The sequence below is a fragment of the Leucoraja erinacea genome, chromosome 24 (genome assembly GCF_028641065.1).
Source record: "Leucoraja erinacea ecotype New England chromosome 24, Leri_hhj_1, whole genome shotgun sequence".
NCBI classification, from domain to species: domain Eukaryota; kingdom Metazoa; phylum Chordata; class Chondrichthyes; order Rajiformes; family Rajidae; genus Leucoraja; species Leucoraja erinaceus.
The window spans coordinates 23,884,134-23,907,166 of NC_073400.1; the positions used below are offsets into that span (position 1 = coordinate 23,884,134).

General features: G+C 40.7%; 1 protein-coding gene across 2 annotated transcripts in view; it reads right to left on the bottom strand.

Moving 5' to 3' along the window:
- Positions 1 to 23,033, bottom strand: part of sycp1 (synaptonemal complex protein 1) — a 70,882-nt gene that overhangs the window by 23,314 nt on the left and 24,535 nt on the right. For both annotated transcript variants that reach the window (XM_055654807.1, XM_055654806.1), the window contains exons 9-18: positions 21,332 to 21,393; positions 21,074 to 21,190; positions 18,569 to 18,673; positions 16,900 to 17,003; positions 12,946 to 13,063; positions 8,006 to 8,076; positions 7,695 to 7,776; positions 5,808 to 5,870; positions 2,792 to 2,854; positions 1,308 to 1,370 (exon numbers count right to left, since the gene is read on the bottom strand). In XM_055654807.1, coding sequence (XP_055510782.1) covers positions 1,308 to 1,370; positions 2,792 to 2,854; positions 5,808 to 5,870; positions 7,695 to 7,776; positions 8,006 to 8,076; positions 12,946 to 13,063; positions 16,900 to 17,003; positions 18,569 to 18,673; positions 21,074 to 21,190; positions 21,332 to 21,393 — 848 coding nt within the window. The remainder of the gene's footprint in view (positions 1 to 1,307; positions 1,371 to 2,791; positions 2,855 to 5,807; positions 5,871 to 7,694; positions 7,777 to 8,005; positions 8,077 to 12,945; positions 13,064 to 16,899; positions 17,004 to 18,568; positions 18,674 to 21,073; positions 21,191 to 21,331; positions 21,394 to 23,033) is intronic.

Here is a 23,033-nt window from a genome sequence, read left to right on the forward strand (position 1 = left end):
ATCTCATCATTGTTTGAGATCTGGCCTAAAATGGTGGTGTCATCTGCAAACATGTAAATGGAGTTCGAGCAGAATTTGGTTGCACAGTCGCAAGAGTGTAGGGAGTATAGTAAGGGGCTGCGAATTCAACCTTGCGGGGCACCGGCATTAAGTATTATCATGGAGTATGTTTTGTCGCTTATCCTCACTGATTGTGGTCTGTAGGTCAGGAAGATGAAGATCCATTTACAAAAGATAGCTGACCTCTAGGTCCAGGAGTTTGGAGATGAGTTTGGTTATAATTATGGTGCTGATGGCTCCATATATGGCTAATAAATGCCAACATTGTTAGTAATACTCATATCCTGAAAAAAATGTTTTAATCCATTACTTCCTGCATGGTTTATATAAATTGCATAGAAATTGTCTGATAATCTTTGGGTGGTAATTCTAAGGAAGCCCCCTTAGTAAACAGCTACCATAATGTTAATGGACAATGCTCAGACTTCTGCCAGGCAGCTCTTAGCCTGCAATGTTTACCCTAAATAACTATGAAAACTCCCTTTTATTCTTTTGAACAGCAGATGAAGGAAGACGATGAAGACCACAAATGTATTGTTATGGGTTACCTAATTATCTTAAATTCAGCTGAGCTCCCTATTTCCTCGATTCACGTTCCAACAAGGAGGCATTCCTTACCCACATGCAGGAAGTTTTGACAACAATCATTCTTGGGATGAAAAGGGGCAAATTACCATCATACCATGCAAGTGCCTGCCAATGACCATCTCCAATTGTTCAATCATTTCCCCAGGATAACCAGTGGCAATACATTTGCCTGGGACTAGAGGAACAATGTGAACTGCGAGGAGGAATCTTAGCTTGGCAATCTTGTTCAAGTTCATTCCATTTTTTTCCTGGAAGATTTCTTAGAGGTATTCAATATTAAGGAAGTTTTGATGGAGAGGATTAGTTTCCATTGACAAAACAAACCAGCGGCCAGTTGTCAGATGATAATAAAAAGAACCAATGGCGTGACAAGGAGAATTTTCTGTACATCAAATCATCATGATCTGGAATCTCCAATCTTCCAGGTCAGTGGGAGCAGATTTAAATGCCACATTTTAAACAAAATTGAATAAATACCTGAAGATTGAGGAGGATGGGTGTGGGGTGGTGGGAACACCGAGTGGCGAAAATGTTATGCTATGTTTACTCTAAATAACTATGAGAGGTGCCTTATCATACATTAAGGGGACCAATAAAACATTTTATAGGACCAAAGCATAGTTACAGATATTTGTTGTAGACTTTTGATTTATACATACCTCGGTTTTATAAATGTTGGCCTGCCGAGTTTCTTCAATAAACTTTTTTTTCAAGCTCTTATTCTATTGAGATGAATGAATAAAATCATATATATGAATAAGCAGCAAAATAAAACATCTAATATGGTGAACCAAAGGTTCTTGATAGATGTACTCTTGTAGCAAAGTAAAGGTTTGCAGAGAGCAATTTCCATTTGCCCATGAACTATATCAGTTAGCCCTACACCTATTTTCCATGGAGAAGTAAAAAAATATTTTTAGTGTGTTTTAAAGCCTGATATGATGTGTAGAAAGCTTTGAAGCTTGAAGGTACATGCTAACCAAATTTAGACCTTCACCTCAGGTCACTTGATTAACACCAATGTGACTTGTGTGCATATTATACATACTTTCAGCATTCTAAAGGGCCTGTCCCACGAGCATGCGACTGCATGCAGCAAGCGCGACCTAACGTGGTCGCTTGAGCCGTTCGGCCTCGCGGGGCCGGTCCCACTTCGATCGCCGGAGCCGTATGGAGTTGTGCGGAGCTAGTCCCGACATCGCGCAGGGCTCTGAAAAACTGACACAGTTCAAAGATTCCGCGCAGCATCAGCCTGCCGGCCCGCAGCCGCATTAATGCCGTACGCACCGTCTCAACGCCGTACACAGCGTCTTGACGGCGTACGCCTAGCGCAAACTTCCCGCGGACTTCGCTCGAACTTCACGTCAACTCGTAAGGGATCACTCGACCTCAGCGCGGCCCCCGCTTCCGGTTTGGTCGCGCTTGCCGCATGCAGTCGCATGCTCGTGGGACAGGCCCTTAATGCTTTCCATGTGAAGAAGGTGACACTGAGTTATATAAAGAAATATTAGAGCAGTCAGCCAACATTTTTCTTGCTCGTTTACATGAAATAGCATCTTGGGGGCAGATGCGGTGTAGACGGAGGAATTGGTAGGGGATAGAGTTTTTACAGGAAGCAGGGTGGGAAGAAGTGTAGTCTGGTGTAGTATAGCTATAGAAGTAAATGGGTTTATAATAGGTGTCAGTTGATAGTTTGTCTCCTGTGATGGAGAGGGTGAGATCAAGAAACGGTAGGGAGATATCGGAGACGATCCAAGTGGTCCAATTTGAGTGCAGGATGGAAATTAGTAGTAATGTTAATGAAGTCAGTGAGTTCTTCATGGGTGCAGGAGTTAGCGCCAATGCATTTGTCAATGTAGTGGAGGTAGAGTTTGGGGATACTGCCAGTGTACTCCTGGAAAAGTGATTGTTCAATGTACCCTACAAAGAGGCAGGCATAGCTGGAGCCTATGCGAGTGCCCATAGCTACGCCTTGGATTTGGTGCTGGTAGATGTTTCCACATGGGACAAAGTGCAGATATTGAGGAACAATTGCTCTACACTAGGTTTAATCATTTTCAACTGGACAGTGGTTTTCTGAGCTTTGCAAAAAACATCGTAGACGTATATTTCTAGTATATTTTATATATTTGGATTTCTATACCTCTTGATTTAATTCTTCAGCAGAGATGTTCTTACTTTCCAATTGCTTTTTCAAAGAGTTCAACTGCATGAATAAGAGCCATCAATTAAACCATTATACATGGAACAAATTAAAAGTAAGATGTAACAAATTGATTTTTAGACTAATTTAAAGTTTATAAATATAAAACATTGCTACCTCATAAGAACTATGCTGGTGAACCTTAATAAAGAGTGAGAAAATATTTGCTTGTTACTTTTGGTATCTCAATCCCGCATAGTCTCCCTCTTAATTATCTCTAACATCCCTTATGTTATTTAATCCTTCTCAGGACTTCTTCACTTTCTTCCACCTCTTAACTCTTATCTTCGTTTCTTAATTCTCCTTTTTCTCTTTAAAAAAAAAAAAATTGTATTCAAGTGGAAAGAGTAGGTGACATAGAATGAATGACACATTTACAATGGAAGCAACCCCCAAGTCAATTGACAAAGGAGTTTTATGCTAGTGGGGTACTGCAATGCTCTGTGCTGGGACTGCAGCTATTTACAATATACATCAATGATTTGGATGAAGGGATTCAAAGTAACATGAGCAAATTTGCAGATTACAAAGAGCTGGGTGGCAGTGTGAACTGTGAGGAGGATGCTATGAGGGTGCAGGATGACTTGGACAGGTTGGGGGAGTGGGCAGACGCATGGCAGATGAAGTTTAATGCGGATAAAGGTGAGGTTATCCACTTTGGTAGCAAAAACAGGAAGGTAGATTACTGTCTAAATGGCGTCAAGTTGGAAAAAGGGGTAGATAGAGCTCTTAAAAATAGCGGAGTCAGGGGATATGAGGAGAAGGCAGGAACGGGGTACTGATTGGGGATGATCAGCCATGATCACATTGAGTGGCTCGATGGGCCGAATGGCCTACTCCTGCACCTATTGTCTATGCCACTACTGGTAGTGTTGGGGAATGGAGTGAAGGACCATTGAAACATAAAAATGACAGAATACATACTGTTAAAGAGATTACTCTGGAACATTTATTTCCTGCCCTCTGTTTCTGCTTTACCTTAAGATCACACTTAGACTTGACTCCTTTGGAGATTAAAAATGTTCTTAAATTGAAAGGAAAAGATAAGGATGTAAAAAGGGCATTAAGGTTGTTATTGTCCTTTTGCACCATGGCTCAGATTAATTTTATACTCAGAAGGTCTATATTGTGTTTATTGTTTGTGTTGGTAGTATTTAAAAATTATGAACTTGTCTAGGATGCCATGCTTGTTTGAACTACCCATTATATATAGCTAAGAGACCCGTAGTACTCTATTCCATAATAGTAGAAATTGTAGCATTGAAGATCATTCACCCTAAAATGCTTGAAGTGGTAACTGTTCTTGAATGGGACTGAGAAAATAGATTTCCTAGGAATTCTCTAATTAATCAGTAGACTTTCAAAAGTTAGATAGACACACAATGCTGGAGTAACTCAGCAAGACAGGCAGCATCCTTGGAGAGAAGGAATGGGTGACATTTCTGGTCGAGACCCTTCATTAGTCCTTGACTTAAAGCCAAATCCGACTTAATTCTGCCTCAGCTTATCTGCAGCTATAACTTTCATCCGTGCTTTAGTATCCTTATACTTGACTATTCCAATGCACTCCTGACCACCTGACCAAGAGTCAAGAGAGTTGACTCAAGAGTCAAGAGAGTTTATTGTCATTTGTCCCAGATATGACAATGAAATTCTTGCTTTTGCTTCAGCACAACAGAATATTGAAGGCATAAATACAGAACAGATCAGTGTGTCCATATACCATTGTATAAATATATATGCACATCAATAAATAAAACCGATAAAGTGCAAATAAACAGATAATGGGCTATTAGTGTTCAGAGTTTTGTTTGAGTTGAGTTCAATAGCCTGATGGCTGTGGGGAAGAAGCTGTTTCTGAATCTGGACGTTGCAGTCTTCAGGCTCCTGTACCTTCTACCTGAAGGTAGCGGGGAGATGAGTGTGTGGCCAGGATGATGTGGGTCCTTGCCAGTCTTTTTGAGGCAGTGACTGTGATAGATCCCCTCGATTGTAGGGAGGTCAGAGCCGATGATGGACTGAGCAGTGTTTACTACTTTTTGTTATCTTTTCCGCTGCTGGGCACTCAAGCTGCCGAACTAAGCCACGAAATTCTGGTTATTTTCTGCCTATGTTCTAATTTTCAGTATTACATTCACCAATCGCCCTCATCATGGCTGATTTACATTGAATTTTGGTTAAGTGATGGTCCAATTTAAATTCTCAGCTTATTTTTAAATGTTTGCTTTTCTCTAATTCTGTTTCTGCCACTACCCTGAGATTTTTATGCTCATACATTTCTCAGGTTTTGCCAAACTCTGAATTTATATAAAACACAAAGTGCTGGAATGACAATGCAGGCCAGTCAGCATCTGTGGAAGAAATGGATCAGCAATGATTCGGGTCAGGACCCTTCTTCCAACTCTTCAGACAACAGAAGCTGTCATCAAGTTACTCCAGCACTTTATGTTTTACTTGAGATTCCAGCATCTGTAGTTCCTTATGTCTGTGAATTTATTTGCTTTTCCAACTGAACCACCACATATTCAGCTGCCAAAGCCTTAAGCTTGGAATTTCTCTTATCTCCTTCGTTCACCCTTTCTAGTCAAGCTCCTGTCATCTATCTTAAATCTCGTTAGTCTCCGTCTCATTACAAGAAAAAAATTGGGAAATTCAGTGTATCAGCGCCACCTACCGTATTTTAGAAATAATTAAATTAGCTTCATTGGTACTCGATGGAAAAATCATGGGAAAGGCCAAATTGTGATTGTGAGTTTCAGCATGTTCTGTTGCCAGTGAAATGATTTTGTATGAGTTTCCAAGATTTTGTTAGAGGTCATTTGCCTTGACTTTAGGAGTTAGAGAAGCAAGGTTAAAACTTTCACAACTATGAAATGTTTCTGTCTACTTGATTATTTAATGTTTTTTTCTTATCTACAAACCATTTAAGATTTTAAAAACTTTTTTTTTCTTTTACCTTATTCTCCATTGTCTTTAGCATTTTTTCCTTTTTTTTAACTTCATTTTGAAAAGTTTTGGACTGTGGAAAAATATTTGCAATATATTGATGCCATCATTGTTAATCAAATTGAAGATGTTTTCTTACAAGTCTTTTTATTTCATCAGTCTAAATTATCAATCTCATATATTTTGAACAATGTTAAATCTTTTTAACAAACTCAAACTCCTCGTTACGAATGCAAATTATAAACACAATTAGAATATGGCTTGTCGATTGTTGTTCAAGAACATTTTTGACTGGATGCCTTGTAACTTTCTAATGGATCCAGCAATTAAAGCCACATACTTTACTATCTTATATATACCAACAACTGATATTCTGACATTTGACACAGTGTAGAAGAATGAAGAGATGGTATACAAACAAGGCAGCACCCAGGGTATATTAAATAAACAAAATACCCCTTCTGTGATTAGTGACATCTAAGGATTGATCAATCCCTTTAATTTTCTCTTAATAAATACACGTGGCTTGCATTCTGATGGTCTTATAATTATGTGTATATTGTGACTTTGCCCAGCAGAAGAGGCTAGCAGACTGCTATAAAGCTATGGGCTCTCCTATTTGATGCTGAAGTCATTGTAAATTTGATATTCTGCTCTCCCAGGCAAAGAGGCTATTGCTTGTTACTCCTCCGTGGAGGTTGCTCTTAGCTGTAGACTACATGGATTATTTTTGTCCACTTATGTACACCCATCCCGATCTGAGAGAATCAACTGTTAATGACAATATTGGTGTTGAAGGGCCTGTACCTTCTTTAGGTGTGGCTCCGTCAAAATGAATATGAAAACATTTAGATGTGTTTTTAATCTATCCCATAGATCTGACAGGATTAGAACTTGCCTTTAAATGAGAGATAAAAGTGAAGACCCTTGAAACCTCATCAAACAGAAATGTATTCAACCTAAATTGTTAACTGTTTCTCATTCCACAGATGTTTCCAGCATTGTCCTTTGATTTACTGAGTATTGTTTTTTTCTTGGCCCCTCTAGAATGGCCACATTCATGTCTTTCAGATCTATCGTTACATTTATAACTGCAGTTTTGATATTTATGGTTCACTGAACTTCTTCATAGAACATATATAGAAAATAGAACAGAACACAGAACAGTACAGCACAAGATAATGCACAAGATCATGCAGCCAATCCAATCTAAACCCAACTCCCTGCACATGGTCTACACCCCTCTATTCCCTGTCTGTTCAAATGTCTGTCCAATTGACTCTTAAAAGTTTATATGCACCTGATTCCACCACTTCATTTGGCAGCATGTTCTGGGCACATTTATATTTCTCCGAGTAAGAAACTAGCCTCCTAAATCTCCTTTTCACATTCTCCCTCATACCTTACAGCTCTTGTATTTCTGGTGATTATTGGCTCTACTTGGGCCTCTCTGACCAAGCTCCAATCTTAGTCCTCTTACAATTTACAGATCCCAATCATAATTTTGCCATTCATCCTCCAAAGTCTGAACCAATGTCTAATATCCATCAGAACTCAAATGAACTTTGAATCAGCCCATCCTGGGCCCATTCAGCAAAAGTACTTGTCTTCTCAAGGCTTGACTGCACTTTTCAACATCTGAATGAATCTCGCAGCACCTGACCTATGATTAAAATGGTTGGTCGAATGTCTTGCAATGATCATTTACTAATGCTGCATATGAACTCAATATCTATACGCTAATAATTATGGTGTTGCATTTATGAATAACAATTCCATAAATACTGCACTGATTTTTACCTCATCCAAATGTTCATGTGTGAACCTTGAAAATAAATGCTAAAAGGCAGCAGAAGCTTTAAAGAAATAACAAGAGGTTAAAATGGATGATGCTTACATTTTCTTCCTTTTCTCCAAGTTTTCTTACAGTTAATTGATCCTGTTGTTTCAATGTGTTCTCTAGTGCTTTCATTTCTTCCCTATATATAATAAAGGTTACAAATGTAAAATTTCTACTTCAGAATCTCTTACAATAGAAATCTTACCAGCCTCTTATTTTGCAAGCTTGGATTAATGTTTCTCACCAGAAAAGCAGGTGTACCTTTTTGAATTTCAAGGATGTGATATAAACCCTTGAGCACTTAACAATATTTAATTAAATATAAATTTTAAAAAGTTAAACTTTTAATTATTCCAACTGGATCTCACTTTTGTTGATGATTTTGTTCCTGAAGTTCTTCTATCTCTTTCTTTGTTGATTCTTCTTTATATTCAAAGTTCTAGTGCCAAAAAATAATATGCAGAAAATGTGCAAAATACAAAGTAACATGAATGCAGCATTCAGCAATCATGCATATATTAACCAATGTAAAATGGCAAGCATTAACATAAACATAAGGGACCTAGTATAGTATAGTATAGTTGGAGTTTCCACATACGGTTTCGAGAACCCCTCTTATATACTCTTAGTAAATTCTGCTCCATCTAACCCTCTTGTACTGAGTAAGTCCTAGTCAATATTGTGGAAGTTGAAGTCACCCACTATGGCAATCTTTTGCTTTTGCATCTTTCCATAATCTGCTTACTTATCTGTTCCTAAATGTCCCACTAGCTTTTGGGAGACCAATAATACAATCCCATTAGAGTGATTGCACCTTTATTTTTCAGTTCTACCTATATCGCCTCAGTGTACAAATCTTCCAATATGTCCACTGAGTGCCACTGTGATATTCTCCCTGATTAGTATAGCAAGTTCTACATTGTCTGAAGCTGCTATGGTATGAATATTACTTACTAGTTATCAGTTCATGTCTGAATGTTGTCTAGATCATCTACGCATTGCTTCTTTTGCTAAGGAATTGCAAATGGAATTGAATATTGGGCAAGTGTGAGGTGTTTTTGGAGTTAAAAGTATGGGGAAAGTATATAGTCAATGGTAAGTCCCTTAACAGCATTAAATTACGGAGAGATCCTGGGGTCAAGTTCACAGCTCCCTGAAAATTACAACAGAAGTAGATAGAGTGGTAAAAAGGGATATCATATCCTTACCTTCACCAGTTAGTGCTTTGAATATAAGAGTCAGAAGGTCATGTTGTAGCTTTATTGAACTTTGGTTAAGCCGCATATGGAGTATTCTGTGTGATTCTGGTCATCTCATTACAGGAAGGACGTAGAGGCATTGGAGAGGGCGCAGAAAAGATTTACCAGAATGCTGCCTAGAATAGTTGGACAAACTTGGATTGTTTTCTCTGGTGTATTGGTGGTTGAGGGGAGACCTTATTGAAGTATAATGCATTCAGAAAGTATTCAGACCCCTTCACTTTTTCCACATTTTGTTATGTTACAGCCTTATTCTAAAACGGATTAAATTCTTTTTTTTTAATCATCAATCTACCCACAATAACCCCACAATAAAAAAAGCAAAAACAAGTGTTTAGAAATTTATGCAAAGTAATTAAAAATAAATAACTGAAATATCACATTTGCATAAGTATTCAGACCCCTTTGCTATGACACTCAAAATTGAGCTTAGGTTCATCCTGTTTCCATTGATTATCCTTGAGATGTTTCTACAATTTCATTGTGGAGTCCACCAGTGGTAAATTAAATTGATTGGACATGATTTGGAAAGGCACACACCTGTCCATATAAGGTTCCACAGTTAACAGTGCATGTCAGAGCAAAAGGTGCCCAAGAACCCGATGGTCACTCTGACAGATCTCCAGAGTTCCTCTGTGGAGATGGGAGAACCTTCCAGAAGGACAACTATATCTGCAGCACACCACCAATCAGGCCTTTATGGTAGAGTGGCCAGGCAGAAGCCATTCCTCAGTAAAAGGCACATGACAGCCCGCTTGGTGTTTACGAAAAGGCCCCTAAAGGACCCTCTGGTCTGATGAAACCAACAATGAACTCTTTAGTCTGAATGTCATTGTCACGTCTGGAGGAAACCAGGCACCGCTCATCACCTGGCCAATACTATACCTATGTGAAGCATGGTGGTGGCAGCATCATGCTGTCGGGATGTTTTTCAGCAGCAAGAACGGGAGACTAGTCAGGATCGAGGGAAAGATGAACGGAGCAAAGTACAGAGAGATCCTTGATGAAAACCTGTTCCAGAGCGTCTGGACCTCAGACGGGGACGGAGGTTCACCTTCCAACAGGACAACAACCCTAAGCACACAGCCAATACAATGCAGGAGTAGTTTCATGACAAGTCTGTGAATGTCCTTGATTGGCCCAGCCAGAGCCCAGACTGGGACCAGATTGAACATCTCAGGATGGACCTGAAAATAGCTGTGTATTGACGCTCCCCATCCAACCTGACAGCTTGAGAGGATCTGCAATGAAGAATGGGAGAAATGACCTAATACAGGTGTGCCAAGCTTGTAGTGTCACACACAAGAAGACTTGAGGCTGTAATTGTTGCCAAAGGTGCCTCAAAGTACTGAGTAAAGGGTCTGAATACTTATGTGATATTTCGGCTATTTCTTTTTAATTACTTTGCAAAGATTCTAAACACCTTTTTTTGGAATGGGGTATTGTGTGTAGATTGATGATAAAAAAAATAATTTAATCCATTTTAGAATAACGCTGTAACGTAACAAAATGTGGAAAAAGTGAAGGGGCCTGAATACTTTCTGAATGCACTGTATATAAAATTATGAGAGACGCAGACAAGATAGACAGTTAGAACCTTTCCCCCAGGGTGGAAATGACAAAGACCAGAGAGGACATAGCTTTCAGGTCAAAGGGGGAATGTTTAAGGGCGATGAGTGGAGCAGGTTTTTTTTTTTTTTTTAAACACAGATTATGGTAGATGCCTCACTGCTATTAAGAGGCTTTTAGATAGGTAAATGGATATGCAGGGAATGGAGGTTATGGATCACATGCAGACAAAAAGGATTAGTTTAAGTTTGCATTGTGCTAGGCTGAGATATTGTGGGTCGAAAAGGTTATTCCTCTGTTGTACTGTTATACAGGTGCACAACCTTTTATCCGAAAGCCTTGGGACCAGACACTTTTCGTAATTCAGAATTTTTCGGCTTTCGGAATGGAAGATTTTTAGTGTAGATTTTAACGGCTGGCTCAGTGGTAGAGTGCTCGGCTCATATCCGCAAGGTCGCGAGTTTGCGCCTCGATCCCGGCAGTTACTCGATCGCGAGTTTGAGTCTTCAATGTAGTTTTTTCTTGCAGAATAGGAGAGAATAGGGAGGGTTAGGCTGGGATCATTCTCTGCGAGATGATCTTAGTGCGGGAGACAAGTGTAGGAGAGGTGTACTGACTGTGTGGGCAGAACTTTGTAAGTGATTGCCCACCATTCTCAAAAGCCGCTGTGTCTCGCTGTCCCTCCAACTCCAGAGGAATCCGCTCCACGATGGGCCGCTACGGCGACAAGTGGCAGTTCGCCCACAGCCCGAGCTGCGCCCCCTCATCCGCAACCCGGGTTCCTCTGGAGTTGGAGCGGGGCTGGGCTAGAGTTGTTGCTGGCTGTGAGTCTCTGGGATCTCCGTGCTTGCAGTGGGCCTGGGGGTCGGTGTCCCGATGAGGGGGCGCAGCTCGGGCTGTGGGCGAACTGCCACTTGTCGCTGTAGCGGCGCATCGGGGAGTGGCTTCTGGTGGTCCTGACGTCTCTCAGCTCCTGTCCAGGGGGGTGGCCAGAGACGTCAGGACCAACAGGAACCCGCTCCCCGATGCGCCGCTACAGCGACAAGTGGCAGTTCGCCCACAGCCCGAGCTGCGCCCCCTCATCCGCAACCCGGGTTCCTCTGGAGTTGGAGCGGGGCTGGGCTAGAGTTGCTGCTGGCTGTGAGTCTCTGGGATCTCCGTGCTTGCAGTCGGTGTCCCGTTGGTCCTGACGTCTCCGGTCACCCCTCTGGACTGGAGCTGAGACTGGGAACTGTACCGCCCTTGCCCCCTCCCTCTGCAACTGCAAACAACCCCACAGTTCCCAGTCTCAGCTCCTGTACAGGGGGGTGGCCGGAGACGTCACGGCCCGAGCTGCGCCCCCTCATCCGCAACCTCAAGACCAAGACGCACCTTGCACACCACCAGCTTCTGTCCCTACGGGGAGCGTGTTCCTCTGGAATTGGAACGGGGCTGGGCTGCTGCTGGCTGTGGGTCTCTGGGATCTCCGTGCTTGCAGTGGGCCTGGGGGCCGGTGTCCCGTTGGTCCTGACGTCTCCGGTGATTGGCACTAGCTCCGACGTGAAGACAGTGCAAAACCCCCGCGCCGGTGCAATGGGCGGGGAGCTGGAGAGGGGAGGGAAGGGGTCACACACATGGCCTGGAAGCAGAGGGGTGTAGGTGGGGTGAAACTTAAGGGAGCGACAATTTGCTGCTGCCTGCCCGCTGAGTTAAAACGTTCTCATGCAAGACTCACGATACACTGTGTATCGTGAGTCTACCGTGGGAACTTTTTAACTGAGCGGGCAGGCAGCAGCAGATTGTCAATTATTAACCCTTCCGCGCAATATACCCTCACCTTCTCTTTTATGAATGGGGATTTAGTTCCCCTATCTTCGAGGACCGACCGGAGGTTTCGCTGTCACCTCTGCGGGCCGCCCTCGGTGAACGTTTTCAAGGACCTTTCTTCAAGGACTGAAAAAATGTCGCTATTCGGAGGTTTTCGTTATTTGGAACTTCGGATAAAAGGTTGTGCACCTGTATGTTCTAATCCTCAGTGAACATCCCCTCTTCTAACCCGATGATGGAAGGTTATTTATGAAGTAGTTAATGATGGTTGGATCTAAAATGTTGCACTGAGGAATTCTTGCAAATAGCCCTAAATTTCAGCTTTTCTTTCAAATCTCCAACTTAAATACATCCAATGATCTGCCTTCCACCACCACAGGGGCAAATAATTTCCTAGCAGCCAGGTTCCTAGCACAGCAGCTCGCAGCAATAAAGAGAGCAGCAGTTCATGCCATATTGTTGGCATGTCAATCTTGTTAGTAATGCATCGCCCTCTCTCTCTCTCTCCAACATTATGATGACCTCTGTTGCCATTGATTCCATTAGCATTTTCATTCCTGGGAACACATCTGGATGCTAAGTGAGGTACCAGTGTAAATTAAGTTAATTATTTTTATTCATTATTTCTCAAGCTCTCAGCTGTCAAAGATAACTTGCCCAATAATGTTACTTACATCAAGTTTCTTTTGGAGGTCTTTAATTTTTGCATTGCCATTACTTAGGTTTTGTGAAATTGTTTCTTTCACTGTTAACAGAATGTGGTAATCCGAATAGAGTTTATTGTGCTTTTGTCTGCAAAAAAAAAAAAAAAACATGTTTCTGAACTGCAAATTTACCTAGATGACTTGGAATTCTCAATAGAAGTCATCACCGAGCAAAAAATAAAATGATCAACACCAAAAAATGGGGAAATAGAGAGGACCGAGGTAGGTGAATGGGTTTTTCTATCATTGCCAAAGCATAAATCAGAAGCACGATGAATCACCCTTCACTTGCCTCAATGAGTACAGGTTATACACGATTGAAGAGGCTATCCAGGACAAAGCAGCCAATGAAAAGACATAGAGTCGTATAACACAAAAATAGGCCCTAAGGCCCACTATGTACATGCCAACTATCAAATACATATCTAGAATGTAATAGAAAGACTAGCTGCATTAAAACAAGATAAGCTACTTCCTCTCTCTGGAGGAAGTGGTTGAGGCAGGTACGAGAACATATTTAAAAGTATATGACATATTTCTATTTGGAAAGGTACATGAATAATGAAGGAAATTGGACTAGCTTAAATGGGCATCTTGGTCAGTGTGGACAAGGTTATAACCTGTTTCCGTGCTCTATGACTCTATAAATTATTAATTCACCAGATGGGATACATTCTTAGTTTCTTAAGGAAATTAATTGAACTCTATTTTGTTGCCCATCACATATTGCTCAAATGAAGACGCCTGTGCAGGTTTACTGGCCATCATGGAAATCTGTAGTTTATATTATGAAGGGCAGTCAAGGCAAAACCTTAAATGCATTTGGAAAAGTGTAAAAATCTTTGTCAAGCTCCAGCAACCTACTCTCAATTGCCTCTGGGAGATTCCATTAGGCCCAGGGTATTTATCCCCACCATAATGTTCTTTAGGAGCCCAACTCCACCTCCTTGTAAATCTCAAACTGCCCTTGCATATTAGTATTCTCCACACTGATTTCACTTGCCTCCATGTCCTTCTCCTTGCAAAGTACTCATTTAGTACCTCACCCACCTGTACAGTGAATTCAGAAAGTATTCAGACACTGTTGTGTTGAATTATGTTACAGCCTTATTCTAAAATGTATTAAATTGTTATTTTTTTTATATCATTAATCTACACACAATACCCCATAATAAAAAAGCGAAAACAGGTGTTTAGAAGTAATTAAAAAATAAATAACTGAAATATCGTTTTTACATAAGTATTCAGACACTTTATGGACCTGTCCCAATTAGGCGATTTTTTTCAGCGACTGCCTGCGACTGTCACAGTCGAAGCAGGTTGCCGAAAAAACGGCAACTGGTCCCCCCTACGACAATGTCTACAACAACCTACCACCTAGTCAACGTCAAGTTACGGCAAGCTACTGACAACCAGTGACACATTAGGATGTCTACCTACGACAAACTACGACAAGGTAAGACAATTCAGTCGCCGGTACCTGTCGCTGGTTGACGTAGGTAGTCACCAATGGAATTCACTGAAGTCAGCACCGGCGACAACCTACGTCATCTGGCGACAACCTACGTCATCCTGGTAACAACCTACGACAGCACCTACATCAGGAGAAGTCAAGCTACGCTCATTGGCGTCAAGCCAACTGTCGGCGACTGTCGCCAAAAAGGTTTGAACATTTCAATATCCAGCGGTAACCAGAAAAACGCTACGATTCTTTGTGCGACTGAGGAGACTACTCACGACCATACAGGCGACAACCCGGTGACGACAGCCTAGTCGCCTGTAGTTGCCTAAAAAATCGCCTAAGTGGGACAGGCCCTTTACTCAGTATTTTGTTGAGGCACCATTCGCAGCGACTACAGCCTCAAGTCTTCTTGGGTATGACACTACAAGCTTGGCACACCTGTATTTGATTGGGTTCAAGTCCGGGCTCTGGCTGGGCCACACAAGGGCATTCACAGACGTGTCATAAATCCACTCCTGCATTGTCTTGGCTTTGTGCTTAGGGTCGTTGTCCTGTTGCAAGGTGAACCTCTGCCCCAGTCTGAGGTCCAGAACGCTCTGGAGCAGGTTTTCATCAAGGATCTCTCTGTAAACATCCCCACAGCATGATGCTGCCACCACCAGGCTTTACATAGGTATGGTATTGACCAGGTAATAAGCGATGCCTGGTTTTCTCCAGACATGATGCTGGGCATTCAGGCCAAAGAGTTTAATCTTGGTTTCATCAGACCAGCGAATTCTTTAGGTGCCTTTTGGCAAACTCCAAGCAGGCTGCCATGTGCCTTTTACTGAGGAGTGGCCACTCTACCATAAAGGCCTGATTGGTGGAGTGCTGCAGATATAGTTGTCCTTCTGGAAGGTTCTCCCATCGAGGAACTCTGGAGCTCTGTCAGAGTGACCATCAGGTTCTTGGTCACCTCCCTGACCAAGGCCCTTCTCCCCGATTGCTCAGTTTGGCCAGGTGGCCAGCTCTATGAAGAGTCCTGGTGGATCCAAAGTTCTTCCATTTAAGAATGACGGAGGCCACTGTGCTCTTCCGGACCTGCAATGCTGCAGAAATTGTTTTATGCCCTTCCCAGATCTGTGACGCGACACAATCCTGTCTCCGAGGTCTACAGACAATTCCTTCATCCTCATGGCTTGCGTTTTGCCTTGACATGCACTGTCAACTGTGGGACCTTAGATAGACAGGTTTGTGCCTTTCCAAATCGTCCAATCAATTTAATTTACCACTGGTGGACTCCAATCAAGTTGTAGAAACATCTCAAGGATAATCAAAGGAAACAGGATGAACCTAAGCTCAATTTTGAGTGTCATAGCAAAGGGTCTGAATACTTATGCAAATGTGATATTTCAGTTCTTTATTTTTAATTACTTTGCAAAAATTTCTAAATACCTGTTTTCGCTTCTTCATTCTGGGGTATTGTGTGTAGATTGATGATATTAAAAAAATAAAAGAATTTAATCCATTTTAAAATAAGGCTGTAACATAACAAAATGTGGAAAAAGTGAAGGGGTCTTAATACTTTCTGAATGCAATGTATATCCTCTGATTCCAAGCACAAATTCCCTCCTTTATCGAATGTCCTACCTTCTCCATTACCCTTTTTGCACTGTAGGTACACAAAGCCTTGGGAGATTCTTTAATCCGACTTGCCAGTGTCATTTAATAGACCCTTTTGGCCCATCTAATTTGCTGTTGGAGTTCTTTCCTAATTGCTTTATATTGTTCAAAAAATGTGTCTGATTTCATTTATAAGCCATTTTTCTTTTTGCACAAGTTTACAATATTTTTGTGTCATCCAAGAATCCCTTACCTTGCCATCCTAATTTCCCTCATCTTTACTGGAACAAGCCTGTTCACAACCTCGATCAATTGGTTCTTAAACGACTCCCACATGTCAGATGTAGACTTATCCAATAACAACTGCTCCTAATTCTCCCACTCTAGCTCCAAATTGGAATCTTCAAAATTAGTTATTTCACAATTATCGCTACTATCTTTCTGCATTTCTTACTTCAGTATTTCCTTTTTGTTTCTTAGCTTGTCCCCTTAACACTTGTTTTGCTTTGCATCACTATTTTTCATTTAAAATGTTGTCTATACCCAGCAAATATTAAATGAACATGTCAATATTTATTTTGTTCTTTCTTCTCTACCTACTTTATATGCTACCTACAAACATGAACTAAATGCAAGCAGCCTGATCTGCTAAGTACTTCCAAAGTTTTGGGATGAGGCAGCATCTGTGGAGGCAGAGGGATAGTCTAAGTTTCAGGTGGAGATCCTGCATCAACTCGTCAACTATCCCTCTGTTCCGCAGATGCTGCCGACCCTGCTGAGTTCCTGCAGCAGTTTGCTTATTGTTCCAGATTGCAAAATTTGAAGTTTCTTGTGACTTCCAGAATTTTTGTGATACTTACTTTTCCTCTTCAAGTTCCGTCTTCAAGATGTTTATTTGTTCAAAACAATCCTTTTCTTTTGCAAGTGCATTAGCGATCTCTCTTTGAAGTTCAGAATGTATATTCTATTAAAATAAATGGAATAATTAATTTTTTTATTTTTTATACAAACTTTAGTAATTGTGAATACTGTATTCATTGCTAAAATATTTTTGTTTCCACATGGTCCAGATCTAGTAACACTTTGTGAAGATCTTTCCTTCAGGTCTATATTAAGGATGAACTTGTTGAATTATATATTTTCCAGATAAGCAATTTTATAAATATTTATTAAATATACGATGAATAGAAAAAATATACAGCGAAATCAACAAGCCGCTGTGCAAGCAATCAAAGTGATCAAACAATTGGATGCAAGGTGGTTGTTGAGAAGATATTTAAATGATAATGAGTCAGGGGATGTTAGGAGGGAATTCCAGAGAGCATGGCTGAGTCACTAAGATCCACCCTCATTATATAGAATGGTGAAACCTGCAGAGAGAGGAAATGGAGAAGCTTTCAACATATTAAAGGCAAGCACAAAAAAAATAATTTGGTATGATGGGGAAATGGAAATTAACCCGAACAAAGTAATGAATAACCAAGTTAGAAATATAGGAATTAATACGGCAATGTCATTTTAAACCAGTTAGGAAATTATGAAAGAATGGTGGACAGAAGGTTGCAAGAAGGATTAGAACCATAGGATTGCATACCGGGCCAATAGATCAGTGGATGACACGGTCAACCTAGGCCTGTACTTCATCCTCCAGCACCTAGACCACCAGGGGACCTATGCAAGGATTTTGTTTGTGGATTTTAGCTCTGCATTCAACACCATTGTGCCAGAACTACTACACTCCAAACTCTCCAAGTTGACTGTGCCTGAACCACTATGTCAATGGATCATCAACTTCCTGACAGACAGAAAGCAGCATGTGAGGCTGGGAAAGTATATCTCTGACCCACAGCATAGGAGCACCGCAAGGCTGCCTACTCTCCCCTCTCCTTTACTCTCTCAACATCAATGACTGCACCTCCACAGACACCTCTGTCAAGCTTCTCAAGTTTGCGGACAACACAACCCTGATTGGACTGATCCAGGATGTGGAGGAATCTGCCTACAGACAAAAGTGGCACTGTTGGCGTCCTGGTGCCATCGCAACAACCTGAAGCTCAATGCTCTTAAGACAGTGGAATTGATTGTAGACATTAGGAGTGTTCAACCTTCCCTCTCCCCATCAACAACACCACATTTGTGGAGTAATTTAAGTTCCTTGGAACCATCATCTCCAGCGACCTAAAATGGGAGGCCACCATCGACTCCACAGTCGAAAAGGCCCCACAGGTGATGTACTTCCACGGCAGCTGAGAAAACACAATCTGCCACAGGCAATGATGGTCCAGTTTTATACTGCCATCATAGAGTCTGTCCTCACCTTCTCCATCATGGTCTGGTTTGGCTCAGCCACCAAGCATGGCATCCGGAAGCTGCAGCACATAGTTCGATCAGCTGAGAAGGTTGTTAGCAGCAACCTTCCCCCCTAATTGACAAACTGTACACTGCAAGGGCCAGGAAGCGAGTGGATAAGATCATCTCTGACCCCTCTCACCCTGGCCACAATATTTAGAAGTACTTATTTATGCACACCTCTTTGTTTTCTGTTATTTCTTTAAGGTTTGCATTTTCTTTCATCAATTCATCTACACATTTCTGTAAATCTTCTGTTTTGTGTACCAGTATATCCATTCTGTCCTGTAAAAACAATATAAATATTCTTAAAATATGTTCTTTTGGGGAAAAAGCCTATCCTACTGAAAGTTTGGGGCACTAATAGGATTCTCAAAGGTGTTAGAAAACAAAAGCTCATGTTTAATCTGCTTAGTAAAACAAATTTATAAGTTACTTTTCTGCTTGTAGTACACACTGTTACAATTTCCACCCTTTTCTCACCTTTACATGGTCTATCTCTGAACCTTTCTTTCCTTTATAAATTCTCTCCTTTACTTTCTCAGAAGATATGCATATAGCAAACATCTATTACAACCCTAAAGATTCCTATAATTATCCTGACTATACTTCCTACCACTTGTGTCCTGTAAGGACTTAATTCCATTCTCCCAGTTCTTCCTTCTCTGTTATATTTGTAATGTTGATGAGACTTTCCACGTCAGTGCCTCTGAACTGACTTCCTCCTTCCCAAATGGCGACTTCCTAACTACCATCATGGAAAGAGCCATTGACTGTATTTCCTCTATTTCCTACCTTTGGTTTCATCTTCTCGCCTCTTGGATTTATCAAGAACAACATTCCTTTGGTCCACCCTTTCTACCCCACCAGCCTCCGTATTCACCCTCCTATTTCACACATTTCTCCCAATAATTAGTTTACACTCACATTTCCTCAACTCCTCCTTGATTCTAACACCCACGCACATTAGGGGTAATTTACAAAAGCCAGCTAACTTTCCAACCAACATGTGGGAGGAAACTGGAATGTTTGGTGTAGATTGGTTATTGCATGTGAACCAATCCTAGTATTGTACTACCACTAACTCCACCTTATTGAACACTTCATATTAACACCCGCGTCCTATATTACGTAGTCGCACTAGTGATAGAGTGGAACTAACATGTTTTGTACTGTGCCATTATGACTGATGATTAAAGCTGACTTAAACACTAGACAGTGTCTGTACACTTGTTTACATGGTGTCAGAAAGCTGGAAACTACCCACTGTCCGTTTATCGGGTTTTATTTGTGTTTTATTGATTTGATCTTTTGCCCCGATGGCTCACTCGTGCCGAAAGCAAGCCCAACTAGTCTTTGATACAGACATAGGCGAGTGCTGGAGGCTCTTCTTGATCAACTATGAGCACAACATCAATATCGCCCATTGCAACGACCCAGATGAGGTCAAGGCATCTCTCTTGCTCAACCTGCTGGACCAGAGGCTATGAATCGCAATGTCCTTCAATGGTTTGCAGCACTAATTCCATGTTCTTGGGCTTCATTCCAGTATTAATTTTGATTATGACCTCTCACTGATTATTATATGTGTGCCTGGAGAAGTCCCAGGTCTACTCAATCTCTCATTGCACCAATCAAAGCATTCCAAATCATATCTGAATATTATGGTGCCTGCTCTACCCATGGGATGTGATAGCATGCAGCATTCTTCCCAAACTGGTGGAATAGGTTCCACCACCAATTGCAAGCACAGATCACCTTCCCTCTGAATAGCAAAGTCTGAGCTTCAACCAGCATCAGCTAGTTTTCGTTGGTGCAAGCTTCATAAAAAATGGGCTCCATGATTACCTGCTAAGGCAATAACTATGCAATTGGTACAGGCTGTCGAAATAACGAGATTACACTGCAATTTTGAGTGCATCCTGTGAGTCACCGATTAATAAATTTATTGCAATGTTTGTACACATCTTCCAGCATTTTCAATTACTTCCAGTCTTGTGAATACATGCACATATCAGATAATCAGTCCATAGTCCAATTCTATGTTCATGTATTTCCAGAAAGTAACAGGATTTAGAAACCATATGCTATAAAATTATGGAAATTCAATTGGCAATTTTCAATTGCTTAAGATTAACATCCAAATATCCAAGATGATTTGTTATTCAATAGGAACAGCAATTTTACTGAAAGATGAAAATATTATTTTGTTGAGCTCTTTAATGGTAAAAATACATGGTTTGTCTCCTAGCTGTATGCCTGCAGGTATTTGTATTGCTCTTACTCTTCTAGGAGGTGAATATTTATCGTAATTAGCATAATTGCCAAAGCTAGCATTAAAACAGCAAGTGCAGTAAAGTTTGGAGATGAATAATTATAGTCACTTTACGTGCGTATGGTCACTTGTACCTCGCGCTGTTTAAAATTTTTTTATCAGAGTTAACAGTAAATAATTCACTTTTCAAATATATTCTCCTCGCGAAATGATCTCTCTATCAGTTGCACAGCCATCGTCAAGCAATTCGCAAGCACTTAACAATACCTTTTTATTGTCTTTGTTAATCTAATTAATTTATATTTAGGTCTGATCTATTCTTGTCTTTTATTCTATGACAAAAAATCTATTAGATACTCTGGCATTTCAAATTCTTATATGTAAAGACAGATATAGAAATAGAAACTAACTTGTAAGTCATTCTGCATTTTCTTTTCCATTTTCAATTCTTCAAAGTATTTTATCCTTTCTAACTTTTCACTTGCTAGTTCTTCCTCTATTTTTTCTTTACTTTTTGTGTTGTTTTCCTATAAAAATAATCAAAACACATCCAAATTACACAAGATATAGATTAGACTTGGAAATCAAACACCTTGCAAAATTGATAGGTTTACTTGTTTTATATATTTGCAAATAGAAAAATGTTGTAAGTTTATTTTAAAGATTACCAAAAACTCTGTGAGTTGATTAATCTTCAATTCATGTTCACTTTTAAGCTGTTCCAATTCCCCTGCAAAAGTTCAACAGATTTTTTAATTGCAATTTCCTATCAAAATCTAAAAGGCTTTAATTATTTAAAAATAATTAATTTAACAATCAGGATTTTTTTTACTTCTTGCTTCCAGTTTTGCACCTTCATCAAAGTAATTAACTTGCATACAAGCCTCCTAAATGCCGCATTGGGAATGACAAAATCACCTTTTCCTGAAGTACAAATCACCTGATTCCACAGGCTCCAAATTACAAACCATCCTGACCTGGAAATATACTGCTGGTCTTTCATTGTCACTGGTCCTAAATTTTGGAAATCTCTAACAGCACCGTGGGCATATATACCATAGAGGGACTGGTGTGGTCAGGAAACAATCCATTCACAGGGACTTTTAAGAATGGGCAATAAATGCTGACCTTGCCTGAAGCATCCAGTTCCCCAAAAGAGTCCAAAAATATGTTTGGGATCAGGAGCAGACAATGCAGATATTAACAGCTTCAAAATTAGGAGGTGGCACAAAGTTAATTGCATTAATAACTGATGATAATCGTTGACCGTCCTGGTGTGGATATCATCAGCATGAACCATAATAGGATATAGACAACATTGTGACTACTTTTCTTCTGAAGTGCAACTTGATTAGGTGCTTCTTTAAGCATCATCCTCTCATTTTAATTTTCTCTTTTCAAATCAAATGGTCATTAAAAAACTGAATGGAATGCCCTTAGTGAGTTTTGCATTTGGGTGTAGAAATTAACCTATTTTATCCAAGAAATCAACCTATTTTATCCAAGAATATTATTCACCATGAGTGCACCACAGATGTAGTGAACTGAAACAAAGCAAGGCAGAAATTAAAGCATCAAGAATACTATTGAAAGTTAACTTGAAGGAGAAAACTTCGGAATTTAAATTACCTAATTTTCTATATTACTAAAAGTCTGATCTTGACTACTTCCTGTTGTTCTGTATATTGATTTTAGAAAAACGCTGCCACTTATGGCTGTGATTTTGGCCATCTTACTCGGAGTCCCCCTCTGCTGCGCAGGACAAGAGGATTTTTTCCCATCGATGAGAAATAAAAGAGTTATTAGTGTTTAAAAAATGTTGAGATTCTCTCTCCTGAAGTGCCTCAGTCAGTCTCTGCAAGATGGGGGAGCGAGAGGGTCACGTCTCTCAGTCTGAGCTGTGAATAACACTGAACACATGTCTACTATTCTGTGAGTGTGGTTTTACTGACCTTGAGTGCCCTTAATGTGAATTTGATAGACTTGCACCCTGCATGAAATGGAATGAAACTGCATTTGAATGTGGTGGTCATGCACCCTGCTAGAAATGGTATGAAACTACTTGAATTTGTTGGCCTTGCACCCTGCTTGAAATGGTATGAAACTACTTGAATTTGGTGGCCTTGTACCCTGCATGAAATGGAATTTCAAGGAATAGCTGTGAGTCAACTGCCAGCACATCAGGCTTGGGTGACTGAGCTGCCACCCCAAGAATCCATTTGGCCCACAATGTTCATACTAGCCCTCTGGAAACCAGTCCCTTCAGCCCACAACACTCATACTAGCACTCCAGAAAGCCCCCTGCCCCTCCCACTGGCCACCAATATTGGAATTGGTGGAGAGGTGGAATATTGCGCTGGGGGACCAGCC